The sequence below is a fragment of the Cucumis sativus genome, chromosome 7 (genome assembly GCF_000004075.3).
Source record: "Cucumis sativus cultivar 9930 chromosome 7, Cucumber_9930_V3, whole genome shotgun sequence".
NCBI lineage: Eukaryota > Viridiplantae > Streptophyta > Magnoliopsida > Cucurbitales > Cucurbitaceae > Cucumis > Cucumis sativus.
Genome location: NC_026661.2, coordinates 4880724 through 4901523, shown reverse-complemented (window position 1 = coordinate 4901523; position 20800 = coordinate 4880724). Strand labels below are relative to the sequence as shown.

Below are 20800 nucleotides of genomic sequence, written 5' to 3'. Positions count from 1 at the left end.
AAAAACGCTAGAAGAAGGGCTTGAACCTTCGACCTTGTGGTTAACAGCCACACGCTCTAACCAACTGAGCTATTCCAGCTTGACATTTAGAAAACAAAATATTGCATTAAGTTTCAAATTTTTTACCAACTCAAACTATGTCAAATATAACAATAAACTAAAGTTCTCACTAGGAGTAAGCATGATACATCGAAAAACTGAGTTGATCGAACAGAAGGTAGTCGATTGAAGATAAAGAGAGGCTTTGACGATTTCGGTTTGAGAAGAATTCCTCACATGACTAGAGTTTCAAACTTTAAATGGAACTTTACGATAGAATGAAACAACGTTCTATTTTAACATATAAAAGAGCAACTTTGAACCTTTCAATACCCTAAAGTTTCATAACTACCCTTCAAAAAGACTTCACATTTAACACAACTTCAACTTCATTTCTACTACATACAAATTGTTATAAATTAAACTAAAGTTACTTGAAAGAAAATCTGATAAACCCAAATGGTAGAGAAAGCAAACAAAAAGAGAGATGGAACCAAAGTTTGTTGCACTAATTTTCACACTTACAATATTGCTTACTTTTTCTTGTCTTCTCCACTCTACAACTCTCTCAATGCCTCCATCACCACCACCACCTGTAAGTCACTCATTTTTATATGTAATTTTGGAGCGTTTGTTTGATGTTTTCCTTCAGACTTATGTTGTTTTTGTAATGAACTTTTGAAAAGGAAGGAGAGGGAGTTGGAAGCCACAAAGGTGTGTATAAAAGGAGGCATAAAAGGAAGGGATCATTTCCAGGAGTTTGTGATTCAAAGTGCAACAAATGCAAACCTTGCAAGCTTGTTCAAGTATCTGTTAGATCCAATATGGACTTGGTTGAGAATAATAATATTGAGTACTATCCTCAAGTATGGAGGTGCATGTGTCATCACAATATTTTTTTCCCTTAATTAAGATATCATGTCCAAATCTCAATGAAAATGAAGATGAATTATGTCAATCAATATGTAAGAAGTTTGAACCAAAATGTTAATTAAATTTTGTTTCGAAGTTGTACAAAAAAAGACAATATATTAATATACTTTCACATCCTATAAAGAAAATGTTGATGGGACTTTTCATTTCCTTTTTCTAAAAATGATCAATGAGCATGACTAATTTGAAAATAACATAGGACCAATTATAGACATTTAAACATAAAATACCAAAGTAGAGATAAATAGTCTAATTAGGCTTGGAGTATGAATAAATAAACCAATCATAATTACTTATATCATACGCAGATTCACTCTAAAACATCTAAAGTCATTCAAGATCAACTTGTTTGATTTTACACTTAAAAACACTACTTTCATTTCATCACAAAATTGATTTTGAACAATGAAAAGCATCCATACAAAATTTTAAATATCAGTCCCAAACATGTATTATCGAACTTTCTGTTTCTATAGCATCCTACTCTTCACAATTCTGTCTACTTCACTAGTACTCAAATGTTTGACTCCATTTTCCTTCATCCAACTCTGTTCTCCCACCAAACTACTTTTAAGTTGCTCTTCTTTCATCTTCAACAATTTCATGCTCTCACTTATTTTTGGGAAAAAACCTTCAGGCCTCAAACACCAAGACCTAAATATCCCAAACAAAACTTCCATATCATCACCAAACCTCTTTACTCCATCATTATTAAACTGCACATTGCTCATCAGTATGCCATTGAAAATAAATCGATCGACACCGGCAGCCAAAGTTCTCCAGAGTGAAACGAAGTCGATTCCATTCAAATTCTTTTCTAAAGTTAACATTTTTCCTTGCAAATAATCTAAAGCTCCGATTAAAAGCCTGGACACTGTCCAACCATCTTCACATTTTTCCTTCCATTGTTTTTTGTTCTTTATGTAATCTCTACTTTGAGCGTCAAAACCCCTCAGAATAACCGTGGATATTTTCTCAACCCATTCGCGTCTAAACTCCTCAAACTTTCTAATCTCCGAGTCGATAATACCAGTGGATGGACTTGCCAACAGCTCATCAGAAGCTGATCCCATCTCGAGGAAAAACATGTCTTCACACCATTCTTTTAGAATAGATTCAAAATATCGTGCAGCATTAATCGAGTTTGCAACTTTAACCAATGCATCATCATCTGTCAAGGCAGTTAAACCTTCAGCTTCCTGGCACCTGATTAGTACACAATTAAAAACATTAGCTATGATTGGAGAACCAGCTAGCTTGAAAAATCTTGACCTCAATGTGATACTGGGTAGAGATTGACAGCGATAAACCAAAGACGAGAGGTGCTTAATAAAGACGGTGGAAATTGCAGGAGATTTAGAATGCTCAGAGGAAGAAGGAAGAGCTGCAGCTGGAATCTTATCAGACCAATTCCTCTCATTATCTACCTCAATTTGTAGTTTAAGCATCGCATCACTTCGCTCCATTTCTGCCCATAAATCAAGCCAATCAGGTCTATCACAAAAGACAGCTAGTGAAGAAAGTCTTTGCAAGTTCCCATTTTCATCAAAAGAAAGCAAAAGTCCAGACTGCTCAACAAGTGATTTAATTCTTTTATCAAAAGATATCATCAGGTCGACTAGATGAAGCCATGATATTCTAGCCTGTGATTGAATACCAATGTTGGAGTCTTCATCGAGTTGACGGATGTAATTTGGGAAAATCTCCTTTGCTAAGTAAGTTGACAAGGAGGTTACCATTGATGATATCCATTCTTCTCTGCAACTATACCCCACCAACCTGGCTTCATCAACAAGAGGTTGCAAAACTTCGTCTATAGAGTCAACATAATCCCTGGTAATCTTGTAAGTGAGAATAAAAATGAATTCTGGCTTATCAATCCACTTCGAAAAATGTTCTTGAGCTGCTAATGATATAGGATTTACAAGCTCTTCAATTGCCCAAAGGGGCTGCGGCAAAGAAACCTCTTTACTGTAACCTTCAAGTTGTCGAGATTTCCTTCGTCTTTGAATCTCTTGCAGGCTGCATAGGGCAAGAAAATTTTCACAGTATTGCTGTTTGAGCTTTCCTTGCATTGTAAAGAGAGGATTTTGGGATTCAGTCGATTTTGTTGCATCACCTGTAACCGTTACAGTGGAGAGAGATGGAGGCCATCCAAGGGAAGAAAGAAGAGAGCGATGATCTGCAATTGCCTGAGGTCTTAAAATAGCTAATGCCCGATCAACTCTATGGTCAACTGCTGACACAAGATGTGTCCACTGAGGCCGTGTTTTTGAAACCGACACTAAGATGTCTTCTGTAAGTTTAAAGGTTTTTATAGCAAGCAGCCTTGCATCCTGCAGTAGACAAGAATGTACTCAAAAGGTCAGTTATAAGGATGTTAAAAAACAGAAATTCAAGGGGTAAATGGGAAATCTATGTTTCATTAGGATGCACGGTAGTACAGAGAAGGTTTCCATCCCTTCTAGGGAACAACAAAATACAAAACTGAGAAAAATAATAAGAGGACCCAAGCTACAGGTAAAATTGGCACGCTATAAACATAGTTTTGACAAGAGAACCTATCCCCAAACCTCCTCCAATCCTATCAACACCCAAAGAAAATTCCGTTCAATCATATACAAAATGCAGGATAACACCTGCTCATGAAGGTAAACAACCTATATGCTTTTAGACTAGAAACAAAATTTTCAAAAATCATAAATGATTGCAAAGTTAGAAAGAGTACAAAAGTGCTCAGCCTTCTATTTGCAGACAGTGATAACAAAGTAATAGAAAAAAAGCGAAGAAAAAAACAGTTGAAAAAAGATCCTACAAAAAACATCCAGTTTGAACAAATGTCAGAAAAAGAATAGCCTTCAAGAATTTAAACATCTTCCCAATCAAGGAATGCGTCTTTGGTCACATAGTCGATAATAGAAGTTTAAAATCAAATTATAATTTGCTCATTAGAATTAAAAAATCGTGAGAAGAAAATTAATATTGTGCAAGGGCATCTTGCAAACCAGCCAACAGTGGGGTTTCCATCCCTTCTTTTACACAAAAAGTTGGCAAAGTCCTCACCTCTGAACTCTGCTTCCTCAAGTTTTTGTTTATTGCAGAAGATACAGCATCTTCGATATCTCCTACCATGCAATCAAGCTTCATTGTTGTTTCTGAAATATTTGAAAGGAAAACAAATTTTGAAATATGTAAGAGAGTGAAAACGAGAAATTAGAGATGTAATTTGATGATTCCGGACTATACATATAAATCTGTTACTGCTAGAGGTCTGCCATTGATGATGTTTGGAACAAGGAGAACAATTCATAGGTTCAAAATTTATGGAGAAACCTCAAAAAAGACGAAATTTCAGAATGGGCATCCCTTACTCAGCTTATTTCTTCAGTGACTCAGTTCATCTCTTGCATGGGAAAGATCAACGAGTTTGGAGACACATCAGGGCACTTTCTCTATAAAATCATTAGTCTCCAACCTTACTGATGGGAAATCATGCTCTCTCCATGGAGCAGTACAAGAACATTTGGAAGGGGCATTATCCTAAGAAGATAAAATTTCTTCTTTTATTCCTTTTTGTGAGAATGGGAACTCAACCATTCTTGCCTCAACAATTAAGTTACAATCGGTTCCGGTGAAGATGCCTTTGGGCTGTCATCTCCCAAAATTGGTGCTTTGTAAAGAAGCTGGTGAATCTCAAAGACACATCTTCGTTCACTGCCCCTACACAACAAAATTTTGGGCTGAAGTCTTTTTGGATGAAACATTGTCTCCCCATAGATTATGGATTGGCTTAATTTGCTTTTAAAAGATCATTCATTCAAATGGACAAAGAGTAATATTCTTTGGCATCACATCATCAGGGCTGTCTTATGGAAAATATGAAAAAAGTACAAGAACATTTGGAAGGGGCATTATCCTAAGAAGATAAAATTTCTTCTTTTATTCCTTTTTGTGAGAATGGGAACTCAACCATTCTTGCCTCAACAATTAAGTTACAATCGGTTCCGGTGAAGATGCCTTTGGGCTGTCATCTCCCAAAATTGGTGCTTTGTAAAGAAGCTGGTGAATCTCAAAGACACATCTTCGTTCACTGCCCCTACACAACAAAATTTTGGGCTGAAGTCTTTTTGGATGAAACATTGTCTCCCCATAGATTATGGATTGGCTTAATTTGCTTTTAAAAGATCATTCATTCAAATGGACAAAGAGTAATATTCTTTGGCATCACATCATCAGGGCTGTCTTATGGAAAATATGAAAAAAGTAACCTCACAGCTTTCAAGACAAGGAAAGCTCTCCACAAGAAAGCCTTGACGTAGCTCTATTTATGACTTTTTTTTTTAAAAGGTATTGTAGTACAACTTGAGGTGGGGGGGTTTGAACCCGGGACCTTTTGTCCTCAGGTACAAACAGGTTTCAATTGAGCTAAACTCATGTTGGCTCTATTTATGGCTCTTTTTTGGGTTAAAACTTTAGTCCCTCTCAACAACTACAGCTTAAATAGTCTCCTATCAAATTGGACAAGCTTTCTAAAATCACTTGGGAAATCTCTCTTTTGTATCATTCCATCTCATCAATTAACTTATTTTCTATTCAAAAAATATATATGTAGGGTGTGCAATTCAGTTGCACATTCGGCTAAAAGAACAAATCGCTATGTCTTGTTTCTTGTTGTCAAAAATAATTTCCTTCTAGCTACACACATATAAGGTAAAACAATAATTCTAGTTAATATATTCTTGAAGAATAAGGCTTCACAAGAATAAACACCAACCAAGGCATTTAAAAAAGGCTCTCCAATTGGTCAACAAAACAAAAAAAAAGAATGACAACAATAACAAGAGACAAAACTTGATTTAAGAGCTCAAAGAGTCATAAGATAAATTGCATCGTTCTAAAGCTAATTGCAAGGGCAAGAACTCTCTTCACTACAAATTCTTCTACTTCACTTCAACCAAATGAACCCTAAGAGCATCTTCCCACATTGATCAAGGTTTTTATACTGAATATTAAGGCCATCAACTTTACCAAAGAACGTAGAACCTTGGTCACATTAAAAAACCCTCCGAAACTTATCCCACGTATCGATCACCTTGGGACTAGATCAGAAAAGATGGTTGGCATTCTCCCGCAATCTTTGAGCGAGGAGCACCCAGGAAGCACTAAGAATGAGTTTCTCTTCTAGAATTTAATTTTCATTGATATGTTTAGAAAAGACCAATAATAAAAAGGTAATGATTAACACAACAAAGTACACATAGTTTCAAATAACCCCATAAAAATATTTTCAAATTACAACTTTTTCAATCTAAGATACAAAAATGGTCATTCATGATCGGCATAGAATCATATCCCCAGCTCAACATTTCAACGCCTTCCCCCGACTACATTAATTATACTCCGAGAAGAAAATAAGGGAGAATAGCAACAGCAACTCACCGGCATACATCCGCACGGTCTCCATTCTCGCCACTTCTTTTGCGAGCGACGACAGCTCCTTCCCCAACACCCCATCAGCTATCCCCACTCCTGTAACAGATCAACAAGCAGAGATCTCGTACTCAATTGCAAAAAAGAAAAAAAAAAGTTACATAACAGGGCATGAGTATACACAACAATTTCCCATTTCATAAACACCATACAACTAACGACAACAACGCGTATAATTCGACAAGAAAGCAAACTGCACAAACCTTGCGTGGAACTCTGAGAGCGAGTAAGCGATTCAAGACCCATCAATTTTCCATTGACATCTCCAAGAAGGCCATGAAGGCGATCCGAAAACGTAGACTGAGAAAGAAGAGTATGTTTAAGACTCCGATTGAGGTCGATTAGAGTGTGACTCAATTCATGGCACTGACTTTGAAGGTCGATGACGAGAGTCGGGGCTTGCGCTAGAGTTTCTTTGTTGTATAGCTGATGATCGAGGAACGAAAGGACTGAGGGCGAAAGATTTGAAGGAGGAGGAAGAGCTTTGAGCTCGAGCTCGAGCTCGCTCATGATTGAGGGCAATGGAGTGAGGATTGTGAGAGCCAAATTCTGTATGAATCAATGTCGATTCTAAGATTTACAAATCAATTTCTCTTCCATAGATTGAGAAAATTGAAGATGAATCGAATTTAACTAAGAAGATGATCACATTCCGTTGTACTGTAATCCGCTTCTTCCCAAAGAGAGAGACGGAGTAGTAGAAATGAACAACGAAGAAAAGGCCCTTAGAAGAAATTAACATTTTGAAGGCTATTTTGGTAAATTCGTCTATAGACGTTACCTACGTGAGGGATATTTTGGGAATAGTGAAAATGTATTCTCTATAGCATAGTTTAAATATATGTCATTAATAGCTTACAAAGCGGCGGAGCGATGGCGGTGTTTCGGTCTGCATTCGATGCCGGAGAGTTGAGAACCGAGTTCGAGAAGGCCGGCATCAAAACCACCTTCATCCCCTTCATTTGGAAGCATTTGCTTCACGATCCAAACAACATATTCAACCATAATCTGGCATCCGAATTCCAATGGGAGCAAGTTGTGCCTTCGCTGCCGTCGGCGGCCTATTCCTTGCTCCGGTTGAAGTTCAAGCCTCTTACTTCCACCGTCCATTCTGTCGTTGATTCATCCGATCAGGTCACCACCAAACTCCTTATAAAGCTTCAGGTGCCCTTCTCTTCCTCCCTCCCTCCCTGCCCCTCTCTTTTTCTTTTGGGAAAAGTTGGATTTGTACCCTAAACTTACTGGAATGGATCAATTTTAATGTCAATTTCATCAGTTAAATTACTCAACCCTCATAAATTTATGGTAATGTAAATATATGCAGACAGCTAGGTGTTTTTTTAATTAGTTGGGTTTGAACGATTTGTTGCTAAGGTGAGTGTTTCTTATCTGCTTAACTGTGTGGAAGTTTAAGTATTTTTTTTTATATAGAATTTGGACTCAACGTCTTCTTCTCTTTCTTTTTTTTCTGTTAGATTAATTTTGTATAATTTTTTGGTAGGTTTGTTGGCAATTTTCAAATTTGAAACACATATTGAAGTTTAAAGTTTTAATAGATGAAATGAAAGATGACTCACCCACTTAAGACTTAAGTTTATGGATTAAATTCAACTTCTTTTTCTGTTAAAGGATTTGGCGATTTTGACAATTTAGTAATGATAGTTCAAATCAAGTAGCGAGTTTCTATTTATTACTGCCGTATTCTTTGGGTTATAGTAGTTCTTCAAAATATATCTTTAATGTTGCTAGAGTGGAGCTTTTGTGGAGGCTGTCATAATGAGGTATGATACTCGTCTAGGAAAATATGGCGGCAAACCTCGTCCAGGTGGTCTGCGGTCTACTCTTTGTATTTCATCGCAGGTTTTAATTTCTTCATCTGCATTGTTATTTGTTAGCATTCTTTGATTTTGCTAGAATGGATATTTCATTATAAGTCTCAAACTATGCATCTGTTTTCAGGTTGGCTGCAAAATGGGATGCAGATTCTGTGCTACTGGAACGATGGGATTCAAAAGCAATCTGACTTCAGGGGAGATAGTAGAGCAGTTGGTTCATGCCTCCCGTTTTTCCCAAATACGCAATATTGTTTTCATGGTGATTCTTCCATCCTCTTATTGGTCTGAATTTTAGTGTAGTTAAAAGGTTTCATTTTGAGATAGACCTGCTGGATGCACCGTTATGCGATTTCTTTCTTAACATTGTTAATTTCTTCTACTCAGCAAGTTATAGGCATCTTGGACTGTATCATTTCTTAGGTGACATGGTGAAACATTCTTGTTAAAAAATTATAGAATGTAAGGTTTATTTCAAAAGTTGAATAATGTGCCAGAAGAAAATAGGACATTATGGTCATGTGTAGCGATTACAGATTAAGTGTTCTTGATAGGAACCAAACATGTTGGTTTACTTCAAACACTAAACTTCAGAAGCTCTCTCTTTATTTTCTTTAGCATATCAATTTTGACAAAAAGAAGCACCACTCATTTAGAAAAAATGAAAGAATACAAGAGTGTACAAAAATCAAGGCCACAAAAGAGGGACCCCTCTAGAAGAAAAAAAATGGGACCATTTTAGTTAAAGAAAACTTTGAATTCGAAGCCTGAAGAGAAACACGAAACTGAATAAGAGGCCAAACATCACCAGACTCCCTTTCCAACCCTTTAAGCACTATTGTTCCTTTTGTCCCAAACCTTCTTTACGATAGCACATAGTCTAGCCACCCATAAGAAATGACCTTTCTCACAAAAGGGAGGATGGGGAGTTTGGTACCACTAAACAAGAAATGGTCGTGCCAAACGCCTGGAAGAAAATGTTCCAAACAGAATATGCATAATCACATCCTCAAAAGGTGATCAATTTCTTCATCTGACTTCCGGCAGAGAATGCAACAAAATGAACCCACTAACATTGCCATCCTTCTCTTCTCAAGAGCCGATCGTTAGTGTTCACATGACCATGTAAAACTTTTCAAATAAAGAATTTTACTTTCTTTAGCAGATCATGGCCCCATGTTTGCCTCATACTTTCATATAATTTCATACATTTTTTATTCTGTACTCAGGAGTCAGGATATACCTTTTTCATGTTAATTTTATTACAGGGAATGGGAGAACCATTGAATAACTATTCTTCTTTAGTGGAAGCTGTCCGTGCAATGATGGCCCCACCATTCTTACTATCACCCAAGAGAATTACTATCTCAACTGTATGTACTCCGAACTTTTTGCTAGCTCTTTGGTCTTTACTCTATAGCTTATTTTTGTAGGGATTTATAAGGTTTCACCTTTTTCCCATAGCTCTCATCTTAGTACGGGATTTTCCTTTTTCCTTCTTTCAAAAAACATTGAATTTACTATTAGAAATTTGAAAATGAGATTGGTAACAGTACATCTTCCCATCGATGCAGTGGTGTCAGATAGAAAGGCATTCAGATTTGCAATAATTATAACAATTATTGAATAGGGAGTTGGCAATGACCCAACTAGAAACGTCAAATTATTCATGGTTCCATTAGCTTAGTTTGATTATGTTTGATCCTGACATTGAAGAATTATTCATGGTTCCATTAACCTCAAATCTGATCCTGAATCTTTGTTTGAAACTAAAGAAATGGGAGTTCAGAAAGTCGGTTACTATCGTCTTTTACCCTTTTTCTCTCCCTTTGAGTTCTGTTTAACTGTTAACAGAAGGTGACTAGGCAAACTTTGTATTCTTTCTTAACACGTAGGTTGGGATTATTCATGCTATAAACAAACTGCACAGTGATCTTCCAGGATTGAACTTGGCAGTTTCCTTGCATGCGCCTGTGCAAGACATTCGTTGTCAGATAATGCCTGCAGCTCGAGCTTTTCCTTTACAAAAACTTATGGATGCTCTCCAAGAATATCAAAAAAAGAGGTAAGAATATTTTATTTGCTTCTGCTGAAGATGTTGCAATACTTCGATCCTTCACCAATTTAGAAGCATATTGTATCAATGATTTCAGTCAGCAAAAGATATTAATTGAGTACATAATGCTTGACGGAGTGAATGATGAGGAGCAACATGCCCACCAACTCGGAAAATTGTTAGAGACATTCCAAGTGGTTAGTTCTCAAATTGACTATTTTTACTTTTGTTTAAATCCCAATGTTAATTGGAATTTTGAATGTTGCATCATGGTGCAATTAAACATATGCGTTAGGAAGTTTCTTGGAGATTTCATATGACTCGTCGTATCAATTTGTTCCTTTGTTTGCTCAGCAACAGTGTTGTGACTAAATTATATCTTCATTCATGGCAAAGCAGATCGTAAACCTAATACCATTCAATCCTATTGGTAGTTCAAGCCAATTCAAAACCAGCAGCGATGAGAAAGTTTCAGTCTTCCAGCAAGTTCTTCGCGGTACATATAACATACGCACAACAATTCGTAAGCAGATGGGTCAAGATATTAGTGGTGCCTGTGGTCAACTGGTGGTCAGCCTGCCTAATAGAAGCTCAAGTAAACAATCTAGTGTTGTACCTGACATTGAAGATCTTCACCTCTGACGTGCACAAGATACCATCAGGTAAGTGAGACACTCGTCTTCATGGGTATTAGTATGTTAGTACATATTCTTGTCAAAAAAGTTATATCTTGAGAATCCATTATTATAATTGTAAGAGAACATTTATATACTTCAGGTCGACATTTTCTTCACATGTTTACTAGATTGTCTTTTAGGCCAAAGTTCGATGCTAGTCTACTGTTTTTATTTCTTTCCCTCTTGCTAATTTTTCTAACTATGTTATATAGCCGGTTTGATTAACTTTCATGTCTCGTCAAATCTAGAAGGAAACAACTTCAAATTAATGATGTCCGTTGACATTTGTTTTACTTTTATTTATTTTTGCTTTGCCCCCAATGTATAGGAGTGTAATGTAATGTAATGTTGGAGGTGGTTGCCACTAGCCACTTGTTTCAACTGTTGATTAAAAGTCATCATTTGGTAGATTCGATCGGCTTCCTGGAATGCATATTACAGAACCAATTTTGAGCCAATGCCGACTGGAAAGCAAGTATATCGAAAAGAAAAGAGATTAGGGGGCTCAAAATTGTTCAAAGAGGTGGAAATGCCAAGAAAACGAAGAAATTAAAATGTGGTTGCAGGAAGACTTGATTGTGATTGTTGCAATTCAGGATATGTTTATGAATTAAGCGTTGGCAATTGGCATCATACAGGGCTTTGTCAATCTCGCCCTCAGATAATTGAGGGGGCAGTGTTCAGCCAAAACTGAAGGCATAGATGATGTTTGTTTTTTTCTTTTTTGCCTTTTTTTAAGTTTCAATGCTTTTCTTTTTCCACCTTGTCCATCATTTCTAGTTTATAGATGTGTTTCTTATGTTCAATGTTACGTATGGGATGCTTTAAACTCAAACTGCAGCCCTACTACTGAAAAAGCATCGAATTAGCAATGGCATTGGGAAAGTAATATATTTCATTTAACCGTTCACATAAAAATCATTTTTGTTTGCACAATACATGGTTCATTTGTTCGTTTGAATTAAATTAAGAAAAAAAATGTTTCAAAAAAATTATTTTTGTTTAAACTCATTTGGCTAAAAATGGTTAAAATTTTATTAACAATGACTTTTAAATACTTTAGTATTTTTCAAAATAACTTATTTTTTAAATTAAATACTAAAAATTAATAAATTTAAATTAAATAGTGGCAATGGTAAAATTTTAATTTCCTATGGAAAAAAAACCAAAATGTGAAATTAATGCGTCTAAATTAGTTTCTTTACACCTTTACTATGCTCAGAAAATTTTGTAAGATGATAAATTATTGATACATACCATCAAGAAATTTTACTCTATTTCTTCTAAAGCCTTTGTTATTTTCACTCGTGGAAAAAAAAAAAGAGTAAATGATAAACAAAATAGTGATTGGAAAATCAAAATATCAGTGCATCAAGAAACCAAAATACGAAGTCGCTATCCATACTTAAAAAGTGTCATTGCGTTAGGGCACTCAGCAAGCTTCTTATCAACAATCCGGAGAATAATACTTACTGTACAATAATTTACAAACTTATGATGCTGTATGAAACAAATGGAATGATGAACTAACCTAAAAAAATGATGGATAATGTCCCAACAGGTATGAACAAATAAATGTTATGATATTAAAACTTCTGATTAGTCTTCATAAAGAATAAGTCGATTGGAATATGTTTGACCTCTTTCTCTGGAGTTGACTTTTGCCTTTTGGGCTTCCTTGGACTAGACAGTAGGTTCTTGTCAGCAGTTCTGTTAGATTTACACTAGTAAGAAACACAGGTATATTACAAGAATAGTGATAATTACGATTATAGGAAAAAAAACATATTTTGGGATGTTATTAGCTCGACAATAATCATGCACTAATAGTCGGTGTTAAAAAATTTCCCTATTTTGCTTCAATAAGAAAAGGGTATTTTACTTCAATGAGTCCAAGTTGAAGATTCTTTTCACCATATTCTAATGGACGTTGTTATCAACAAGAGACGTGATAAAGCAGCTGTGGTTAAAAGAGAATTTCAACTAAATCCAAAAGTGCAAAACAAGATTTACGAGCACTATAAATCTAGAATGGTATATTACCTTTGCCTTGGCATATGGGTTCTTGAACGAATGCCAGATTCCTCTTCCTGAAGTTTTTCCGCAATGTGGAAATCTATATGCTCCTGTCTTTCGTCAACGAAACTCGCTGGTACTTCAGCACCGCAGATTGTACATTTGTAGTTGTCTATCCACCAAATCTGCCCGTTATTATCTGGTGATCTTACCTCGACCTGATTTTCACCATCCACATTATTATTTGGATTGCCTTCAAGGTTTCTTGATGAAGAACATGCTGTGCTTGAGACTCGACGGATTAAGGCATCCGAGGAATCTGAGGTGCTTCCTATGGCAGTAGAAATGTTTGCCTACATATATTTTGAATGTATGAGAAGCCATTTGTATGATGAAGTAGTAATATAAATACACTTGATCCAAAAAGTTTAGTTACCTTTCAGCTTAATTCCAAACTAATAAAGGAAGATGATAATCCATAATCCAGTATTTATTCCGGAGGATATATACCTGATCAGCGCTGGCGTTTCTCAAAAGGTTCTCAGGTTCCTCTGACTTCTCAGCATCATTGGTCGACGTACAGTTGCTATCATCCATATTTGAGAATTTGTTGTCGATTCTTTGATTGCTGACTTGATGGTGTGTTTCAGAATCAGTACCATAACCATCGATGCATGTATCAATTTCTGTGTCATCCATGAAACCATGATTGTTAGAATCAGTATTCAAGGAGCAACAATCACCCGTACTCTTTCTTGTAGCATCTCCTGACGTAATAAATCTAGTAATAGATATTTGGGTTGGATCCAACCCAGCAGTGGCTCCATCTTCATTGAACTGAGATATCCGCAGCCCTGGAGATGTAAAAAAAATTCTTTACAAACTAAATGATGTAAGAAGCATGATCAAAGGATTTCAACGTCTACTGTTCATAACATGTGAGACATACAGTGGATCCTTTTGTGAGATATCAATACATGAGATCAATGCCAGTGAAAAATGAACTCTAAAGATCCATTCGATAATTTTTTTTAGTTGTCATGTATGCTTCTTTCCTAACAATTATGTCTACTCCACTTTCTTTGAAAACAATTTTGAAATCTTAACAAAAATTCAATAATGAAAATATTTTTTTTTTAAGAGAAGAAACATTTCATTGAAAAAATGAAAAAGAGAGACCTCAAGCACCTAAAGGTGATTACAAAATAAATTTCCAGCAAGAGACTATAAAAGAAAGACTACAATTCTTAAATGGGTGACCTGTTGTAAATGAAAATAGAGTTTAAGCAAGTGCTTTTTTAAGTTTTAAAATTTTGGCTTAGGTATAAGTATAAACTTTTTGATAGGGAGAAAATAAAACAAAGAAACATGAAGATGAAATAGTGTTTATAAGCTTTGAATGTCTAAACTAACTTTTGTGCACCTTAACTAATCTCACAGAACAACCCCTCAGATCCTACGAGACTCGTAGGATTAATTCCTAGGTAAGTGACCATCATGGATTGAACTCAGATCTCTTAGCCATATATTGAGACAATCTTCTTTTTACCACTGGGCCAACCTATGGTGGTTGTGCTTATAAGCTTAGCCTTAGTTTTCAAAAGAAAGGAAACAGAAAATAAACGGACTATCAAATAAATTGTCTAATTGCCACTCTTTTTCAGGAAAACAAAATATACGGTAAAATAAAAAACAAACCGATTAGTCTTAGAGAAACGGGCAGTTCAGCCTTTAGTAGCCTTGATGCCTGTTGCAAGATGTCACTGCTGGAGCAAATGTATTTTTGCAAAGTTACAGCTCTGGTTCTAACCTGTAGATTGTAAAACAAGTTTGATTAGTAAAATCAAATGAACAACTGCGGGAAGAAAGACAGCAGAGTTAACAGAAATCACACATCTGAATGAGTGGGTTACTGAAATCTCAACATATTACACATATGAGATTTCTTTTACACCATCTAATCTAAACAGTTTAAACCGGATTCAGGGCGAATAATATACCTCAAAGGATGCAGTTTTTAGTTTAAGAGTCAGTGTCCGCCCAGTTAGACCTTCTTTTTCCATGTCCATTGACAGCATCTCCGCAAGGTCAGCTGCAATTTATATGAAGCAAGGTTAGTGGTAAAAAGAAAAAAATTCAATAGTGACCTAGGATTACTGATCTGGTCGGGTAATCTTTGGATTAACGATGGGATACTTTCTAATGATCTGGTTAAAAAATTGAACAATGGTAGATTCATTTTCCTGGTCACCAAGCAATACTAGTCCACTGCTAGTTTTCTAAATAATGGCCAAAATATTTCAAAACAACACCCATGACCTACCAATTCCATCATGATGTTTTCTCAAATTTTATGTTAACAATCCAACAAGATTATGCGATGAAATAAAAGATGTAATTCCTACTACCTGAAACACCACCAAAGCTTGCAAAGACAACAAGAAAAAGTGAGAAATAAAATACATTAAACCATGAATAGGACAAAGTCCAAGCATAAGGGAAGTATAATCAAACTCAATATTCATGTGATAAACTCAGAGGGAAAAGTTGGAATATGAATTCAGAGTAATTTTTCAATAGAATGCCAATCCAACAATCCAGAAATTCGCCCATTGTCAAATTCCAAATCACGATAATATTTTTATTATAAAAGAGGGAGAGAGGAAGAAAGAGAAGGGAAACAATTACCAAGTTTTTGGAATATTAATCTTTCATCAGTGGTGGCTGCAAAAGTTCTCTCGTTGCTGATGCTCTTTCGAAATCTAACCTGTGGAGTATCGGTGCTCCCAAGGCCAAGCCCAACCGATAAGAAAAAATCTGCAAGCATGGGTAAAACATAAAAAGATTTTATAAAGTGATACAACAATCAATAAATAATTGATGATGGTCAAAATCGTAGTTTCGTAAGAAATTGTTGACATTTTTTCTTTAAATAATGAGTTATATCTTCAATTGATGAGGAAAAAGAGAACTAAAAGTATCTTCAATTCATCAAGATAAATGAATCTTAAATGAGACCATGGAACATCTGACGTATTCATGTGTTCATTATATAATATCTGTGAGAGATATTATAGCACCGACCTGCTGAGGATTGAGAAAACAATGCACAGAGGTGGCCACCCTTTTGTAGCATCTCCTCACATGTATTAATCCCCAAAGCATCCTTTAAGATATGTTCAGTGACCTTTCCAATCCCACCAATCTGAAATAATAGCTTAGCCTGTTCAAATACATTCTTGAAATAGGACTCTAGTACGAGAACTCTTAAGTATCTATTCATTTATATTTGATAACATCTTTAAATAACATTGTGGATTCTGTTTTGGCATAAAAGCAATGATCACATACCTTTCTTATAGGTAGCGATGATATGAATGTAACAATAGCTCTTCGGTCATTTGGTAAAATGAACTGTCCATTTGGTTTGTTAATATCAGAACAAACCTGAATAACAAGTATCCTGTGTTAATTCAATTTATCTGTGCAAAGTGGAAGATCTAAGAGCAATATTTTGCATTGGCTTTTCATCCATAGATAAGAAAATATACAGTAGTTTCTATTCTTGCCATTCCATATATGGTAGGACAAATATGTTGCCGAGCAGTTCAGTCACCAAAACAAGAATAAATTTAAACTTTTTCAACAAGAGATGCATATGCTCAATAGAACTTGTGAGGAATTAGAAACCTTGGCAAGTAGTCGGTTGGCAGCAACTCCGGCACTACACGTAAGACCCGTCTCTTCAAAAATACTGGTTCTAAGATCCTTAGCAATCTAAAAAATAAGCAAAATAGCAAGAGAAGTTTTAGACTTTAGTAGACCATAAAGACAGCTACAGAAAAGATTATCTGCTGCATTTTATACTATTCACTTCCTATCTGAAAACGTACAATTTCAATGTAAAAACTTCACACTTCAGTAACTAAGCTCATTCTACTGCTGATTCTGAATTCTCTAGAAGACATAACTTTTTTAAAAAAAATGAAAAATAGAAGAATCCATCCAATACAGGTTGACTAAAGGCTTGTCTACAAGATCATAACTAAATGATGACACACCAAAAATTTTAAACAATATTAGTGAAAAAGTAATATGTCATTACTTCTTCACTTGTAAGGCCTCTTTCTTTGCAAACTTCAGTTATATCAAGGTATGCTTCATCCAGACTAGCAGCCAAGAAGTTGGGATCATACCTATGAAATACTAACAAGGAAAACAAGTGAATACCAAAGAAAAAGAACTAAAACATACAAAATGCATTTATAACTCCTTGAAACATAATTGCTTACCTTTTCTAGTTAAATCACTGTAATAATTATACTTATCAAAATTTGTGGGAACAAGAATTAACTCTGGGCATAATCTACGTGCAATAAAACCAGGCATAGCAGCACGAACACCATACTTTCGAGCCTAATCCAAAATAAACAACAAGTTACGAAAATAGTGTTACTGCTACTAGTCCAGCAACTAAACAATGCAACAATTCGTGTATATATAGACAAGCAAACCTCGTAGTTAGCAGTGGAAAGCATAGACATGCTACCAACAGCCATCGGCTTGCCCTTTAACAAAGGATTGCTTAAAGTTTCAACAGCGGCATAGAAAGCATCCATATCTACATGCAACCATATCCTTGATAGATCGCGTGTACTTTCCAGCTCCAAAATTCTTTTATCTGCAACCTGCTCATAAGAGAACTATGCTCTTAGCTCCAAAATTCTTTTATCTGAAACCTGCTCTTTAGAGATCTATGCTCTTGATGAAACTGGTATGATAAGAAGAATCTGAAGATCACAAGCAGTGATAAATAAAAAAATTATACGTATTAGTCCTTAATATCAGTTCCCTAAACATAGATGGAGAAATCAACTCAAATCATTTTTTTAGAAATAATTAAGAATGCGACCGCTACCCACGTGTCTAGGTTGGTTCAGAGTACTAAATTGTCATTCCATATGACTGTGGCAAGGAATAAAGACACAAAGAAATCCTAAATGTTTCATGAGTCTTCACAGGGTAGAATCAAAGTCATCCAAGTTCACCAAAAGCCCAAACTGCAGCAGCCATAAAATGTTCTCGATCAGAATCGCACGGAATGACATCCGCCCAGTTTAATCCAAGTGTAATAGGTAATAGATGTTTTTTGAGCTGAGCATACATATGTTCTCATTTCTGCACCAAATGTCTAATTGGTAGCCATGAAGTTAGCAAGACAAAAAGATAGTCTTGCTGAAAAATAATAATACAGAGAAGGAGAAGGGTAAGGAAAAAACAATGATCCCACGTGTATCATTTCCCGGCAAATTGAACGAACCTCTCTACAGAGTGCAGATCTAACTACAAGCTCAATCCTCTAACAAATGGGAGTCGTTTGCATAATGTGAGAATAAAGAATAAAAATAAGAAATAAATGAATAAGCATGTCAATGTGCCTAGGTGGGGGGAGGGGTTGACAGCTAAATCTACCTTTTGATACTGAGAAAGATCCGTTGCTGTAAGCTGTGCACACCTAGCTCGCATATTCTCAATCTTTTCTCTGATGGTGGCCTCTTTCCGCTCCTCGTTTTCAAAATATTTTGACCCTTTACTCATTTCATATACAATTCTTTGTACTCTCTCCTTGTCAACTCCTTCCATACCTTACACGCAGAAAAAGAGAAGAGAAGGATTAAGATTACTAGATATCAAAATATATTAGTTACAATTCATTAATTTATAGAGTACAAGTTAAATCCGTTCCTAGTCTCCATTTGTATTGTTGAAATCTGCCATTATACTCATTTATTTTTATTCAATTACTGATTTCTACATGTTTATTCCAAACAATTAAAAAGAAAAACTGAAATCGAATTCAATCGCATAATATACATATACACGATCAGAAGACATCATCGGTTACTAAAATTTCCCTCCAGATAAATTAGTTCTCCAAATTTTAATCGACACCATAAACAAAACAATAAAAAAAAAGAACCCTAGATTAGCAACAGTCACAGTGCGTGAGAAGTAAAAGAGAGAAGAAATACCGGCTTTTGCATTGGTGTAGACAGTGTGATAAGACTGCCATGGACGATCGGCATCGCCGGCAGTTTCCTTGTTTTCCATTTTTCTGAAGGTTTCGAAACTAAGCTTCCTGAGGAAGATGAATGGGAAAAAGTCTGATGAATTTGCAAAACATGAATTTATAGCGTTGAAGTCTGGGCGCCAAAAAGAAAAATTGGTTCGTAAATTAAATGCCAATTATTATTTATAGCTTTATCGAAAAAGGTTTCGTTAAAACATAACTCTCTCTTTTTTCCAATTCTACTTTTAATAAATAAATAGGTAATAAATTGAAAATAGGTGAAAAATAGTAAACTTCAAAAAAAAATATTTAGAAAAATTGCACAAAACGACATAAATATTTATAGAAAAGTTGTCTATGACATTTTTTTTTACATTACGAACATGACAAATATGACAAGTAATTGGTGATATCAGACATCTATCATAGAGCTTTTATAGAGTTATCGACTTTTAAATTTGTTACTGTTGCAATCTAGAAAATGCAATAACATGAGTTCTATGATCGTGATTTGTTTTGCTATTTTTGCAAGCACTTCAAATATTTACAACATATTTTAAAATTTTCAGATTCTATCAATAATAGACATTATTCTTATTCTATTAGCGACGTTGATAGACGGTGATAAAAATTTATATCCTTCTATCGTTGATATAATCAATCGTTTTGCTATAGCTTATAAATATTTTAATTTATTTTGTTGTTTTTAAAATTGCTCGTAATAACAACTTATACAAGTCTATCATTATTGTTGTTTGTCAATGATAAAACATGATAGTTCATTGATGTGATAAAAGTTGATATTAGTCCGTCACTTTTAGAAGTTAGAATTCTTAAATAACTAAATTTAAGATTTATTGAAATATAAAGATTAAAATTGAAGAAAATCAAACTATGTAAATAAAAATAATATAAAATAATTACAAATATAATAATCAGATTTAAAATAATTAAGTATATATCAATATTTTTTTAAAAAAATAAATTTATAGTGAAAATTTTGAAAGTATAGCTTATACTGCACTATTATTGATATACCACAATTAGTCTACCAATAATAGTATAATTTTTATAAGAAAAAGTACAACTTTTTAAAAAACAACACTCAAAATAATTTGTTTTCAAAAACAATAAATCATCATTTGTTTTTTTCCTTTTTTTAAATATCATAAACATAAGATACCCTATTCCATTTTCAATTCCTCCATCCAAAACAAATTTTGATTTTAAAATTCAAATTTCAAAATTTTAAATCGGAACAAAATGAAAATGTTTTCCATAAAATTCTTTATTTTTGGAAAAAAAAAATTGAGAGTCTTTCAAATTTTGGATTTTTTTTCTCCAAAATAAAATATTGAATATTACTGGAAAATAAAAATGAAAAATCACCCAACGGATCCGTAGCTTCGTGGCGAAGAGGTCGAATTATAATTTAATTTAACCCCTTTGGTCGTGGCTTCGAATCCTAGTAGGTAAGGAAGAAAAGAAGAAAAGCAAAGTGACCCATAAATCACATTTATATTTAAGGTATTTAAAAATACCTTTTTTCTACTGGAATCTATCATTTATATTTTTTATAAATATTGTTTAATTTAAAATTTCATACAAAATAGACATGAATTTAACGAAAAAAGAAATTATCCAAAGAAAAATACGTTGTTAAAGCCTCAACAAACTCGAGTTTATA

General features: G+C 34.7%; 3 protein-coding genes and 1 non-coding gene across 9 annotated transcripts; 1 reads left to right on the top strand and 3 right to left on the bottom strand.

Annotated features, from left to right (window-relative positions):
* Nucleotides 1-5: 5 nt before the first annotated feature.
* On the bottom strand, nt 6-79 carry TRNAN-GUU. Its single transcript has one exon. It is a non-coding gene; the product is annotated as a tRNA-Asn (tRNA).
* Nucleotides 80-1239: 1160 nt separating this feature from the next.
* LOC101212695 (RINT1-like protein MAG2) lies at nt 1240-7172 on the bottom strand. 2 transcript variants are annotated; one of them, XM_004137038.3, is made up of 4 exons: nt 6666-7172; nt 6412-6501; nt 4036-4127; nt 1240-3308 (listed from the first exon to the last, which is right to left on the bottom strand). In XM_004137038.3, exons 1-4 carry the CDS (start codon nt 6970-6972, stop codon nt 1443-1445), a joined length of 2355 nt encoding a protein of 784 aa, XP_004137086.1. In that variant the 5' UTR covers nt 6973-7172; the 3' UTR covers nt 1240-1442. The 2 variants fall into 2 exon arrangements, with proteins under 2 accessions (XP_004137086.1, XP_011658877.1); XM_011660575.2 differs by lacking the exon at nt 6666-7172 and adding an exon at nt 4219-5068.
* A 135-nt stretch (nt 7173-7307) lies between these two features.
* LOC101215180 (dual-specificity RNA methyltransferase RlmN) lies at nt 7308-11945 on the top strand. 4 transcript variants are annotated; one of them, XR_004218133.1, is made up of 9 exons: nt 7308-7626; nt 8212-8322; nt 8422-8556; nt 9563-9667; nt 10190-10359; nt 10448-10547; nt 10750-11012; nt 11240-11300; nt 11437-11945. XR_004218133.1 is itself a non-coding variant. In XM_031888658.1 (9 exons), exons 1-7 carry the CDS (start codon nt 7336-7338, stop codon nt 10990-10992), a joined length of 1155 nt encoding a protein of 384 aa, XP_031744518.1. In that variant the 5' UTR covers nt 7308-7335; the 3' UTR covers nt 10993-11012; nt 11276-11300; nt 11437-11945. The 4 variants fall into 4 exon arrangements, 3 of the variants coding, with proteins under 3 accessions (XP_031744518.1, XP_031744517.1, XP_011658875.1); XM_031888658.1 differs by having other exon boundaries at nt 11276-11300; XM_031888657.1 differs by lacking the exon at nt 11240-11300.
* A 429-nt stretch (nt 11946-12374) lies between these two features.
* On the bottom strand, nt 12375-19255 carry LOC101212452 (DNA polymerase kappa). Of its 2 annotated transcripts, none has more exons than XM_004137037.3 (14): nt 19076-19255; nt 18516-18688; nt 17558-17731; nt 17336-17459; nt 17149-17249; nt 16734-16820; nt 16395-16490; nt 16128-16248; nt 15732-15860; nt 15044-15135; nt 14742-14853; nt 13554-13897; nt 13071-13396; nt 12375-12737 (listed from the first exon to the last, which is right to left on the bottom strand). In XM_004137037.3, exons 1-14 carry the CDS (start codon nt 19152-19154, stop codon nt 12614-12616), a joined length of 2082 nt encoding a protein of 693 aa, XP_004137085.1. In that variant the 5' UTR covers nt 19155-19255; the 3' UTR covers nt 12375-12613. The 2 variants fall into 2 exon arrangements, with proteins under 2 accessions (XP_004137085.1, XP_031744243.1); XM_031888383.1 differs by lacking the exon at nt 19076-19255 and adding an exon at nt 17966-18103 and having other exon boundaries at nt 17558-17833; nt 18516-18642.
* Nucleotides 19256-20800: the final 1545 nt, after the last annotated feature.

What these genes read in the sequence shown, in the direction of transcription:
- LOC101212695 (XM_004137038.3), bottom strand. Translation starts at nt 6,972, where the DNA reads ATGAGCGAGCTCGAGCTCGAGCTCAAAGCTCTTCCTCCTCCTTCAAAT. An exon ending in CTCTCAGAGTTCCACGCAAG is followed by an intron (nt 6,502 to 6,665) that starts GTTTGTGCAGTT and finishes GATCTGTTACAG; the next exon opens with GAGTGGGGATAGCTGATGGG. An exon ending in GACCGTGCGGATGTATGCCG is followed by an intron (nt 4,128 to 6,411) that starts GTGAGTTGCTGT and finishes CAAATATTTCAG; the next exon opens with AAACAACAATGAAGCTTGAT.
- LOC101212452 (XM_004137037.3), bottom strand. Translation starts at nt 19,154, where the DNA reads ATGGAAAACAAGGAAACTGCCGGCGATGCCGATCGTCCATGGCAGTCT. An exon ending in GAGGCCTTACAAGTGAAGAA is followed by an intron (nt 16,821 to 17,148) that starts GTAATGACATAT and finishes CTTATTTTTTAG; the next exon opens with ATTGCTAAGGATCTTAGAAC. An exon ending in TAAAAACTGCATCCTTTGAG is followed by an intron (nt 14,854 to 15,043) that starts GTATATTATTCG and finishes TACAATCTACAG; the next exon opens with GTTAGAACCAGAGCTGTAAC.
- LOC101215180 (XM_031888657.1), top strand. Translation starts at nt 7,336, where the DNA reads ATGGCGGTGTTTCGGTCTGCATTCGATGCCGGAGAGTTGAGAACCGAG. An exon ending in AGAGAATTACTATCTCAACT is followed by an intron (nt 9,668 to 10,189) that starts GTATGTACTCCG and finishes CTTAACACGTAG; the next exon opens with GTTGGGATTATTCATGCTAT. An exon ending in TGTTAGAGACATTCCAAGTG is followed by an intron (nt 10,548 to 10,749) that starts GTTAGTTCTCAA and finishes ATGGCAAAGCAG; the next exon opens with ATCGTAAACCTAATACCATT.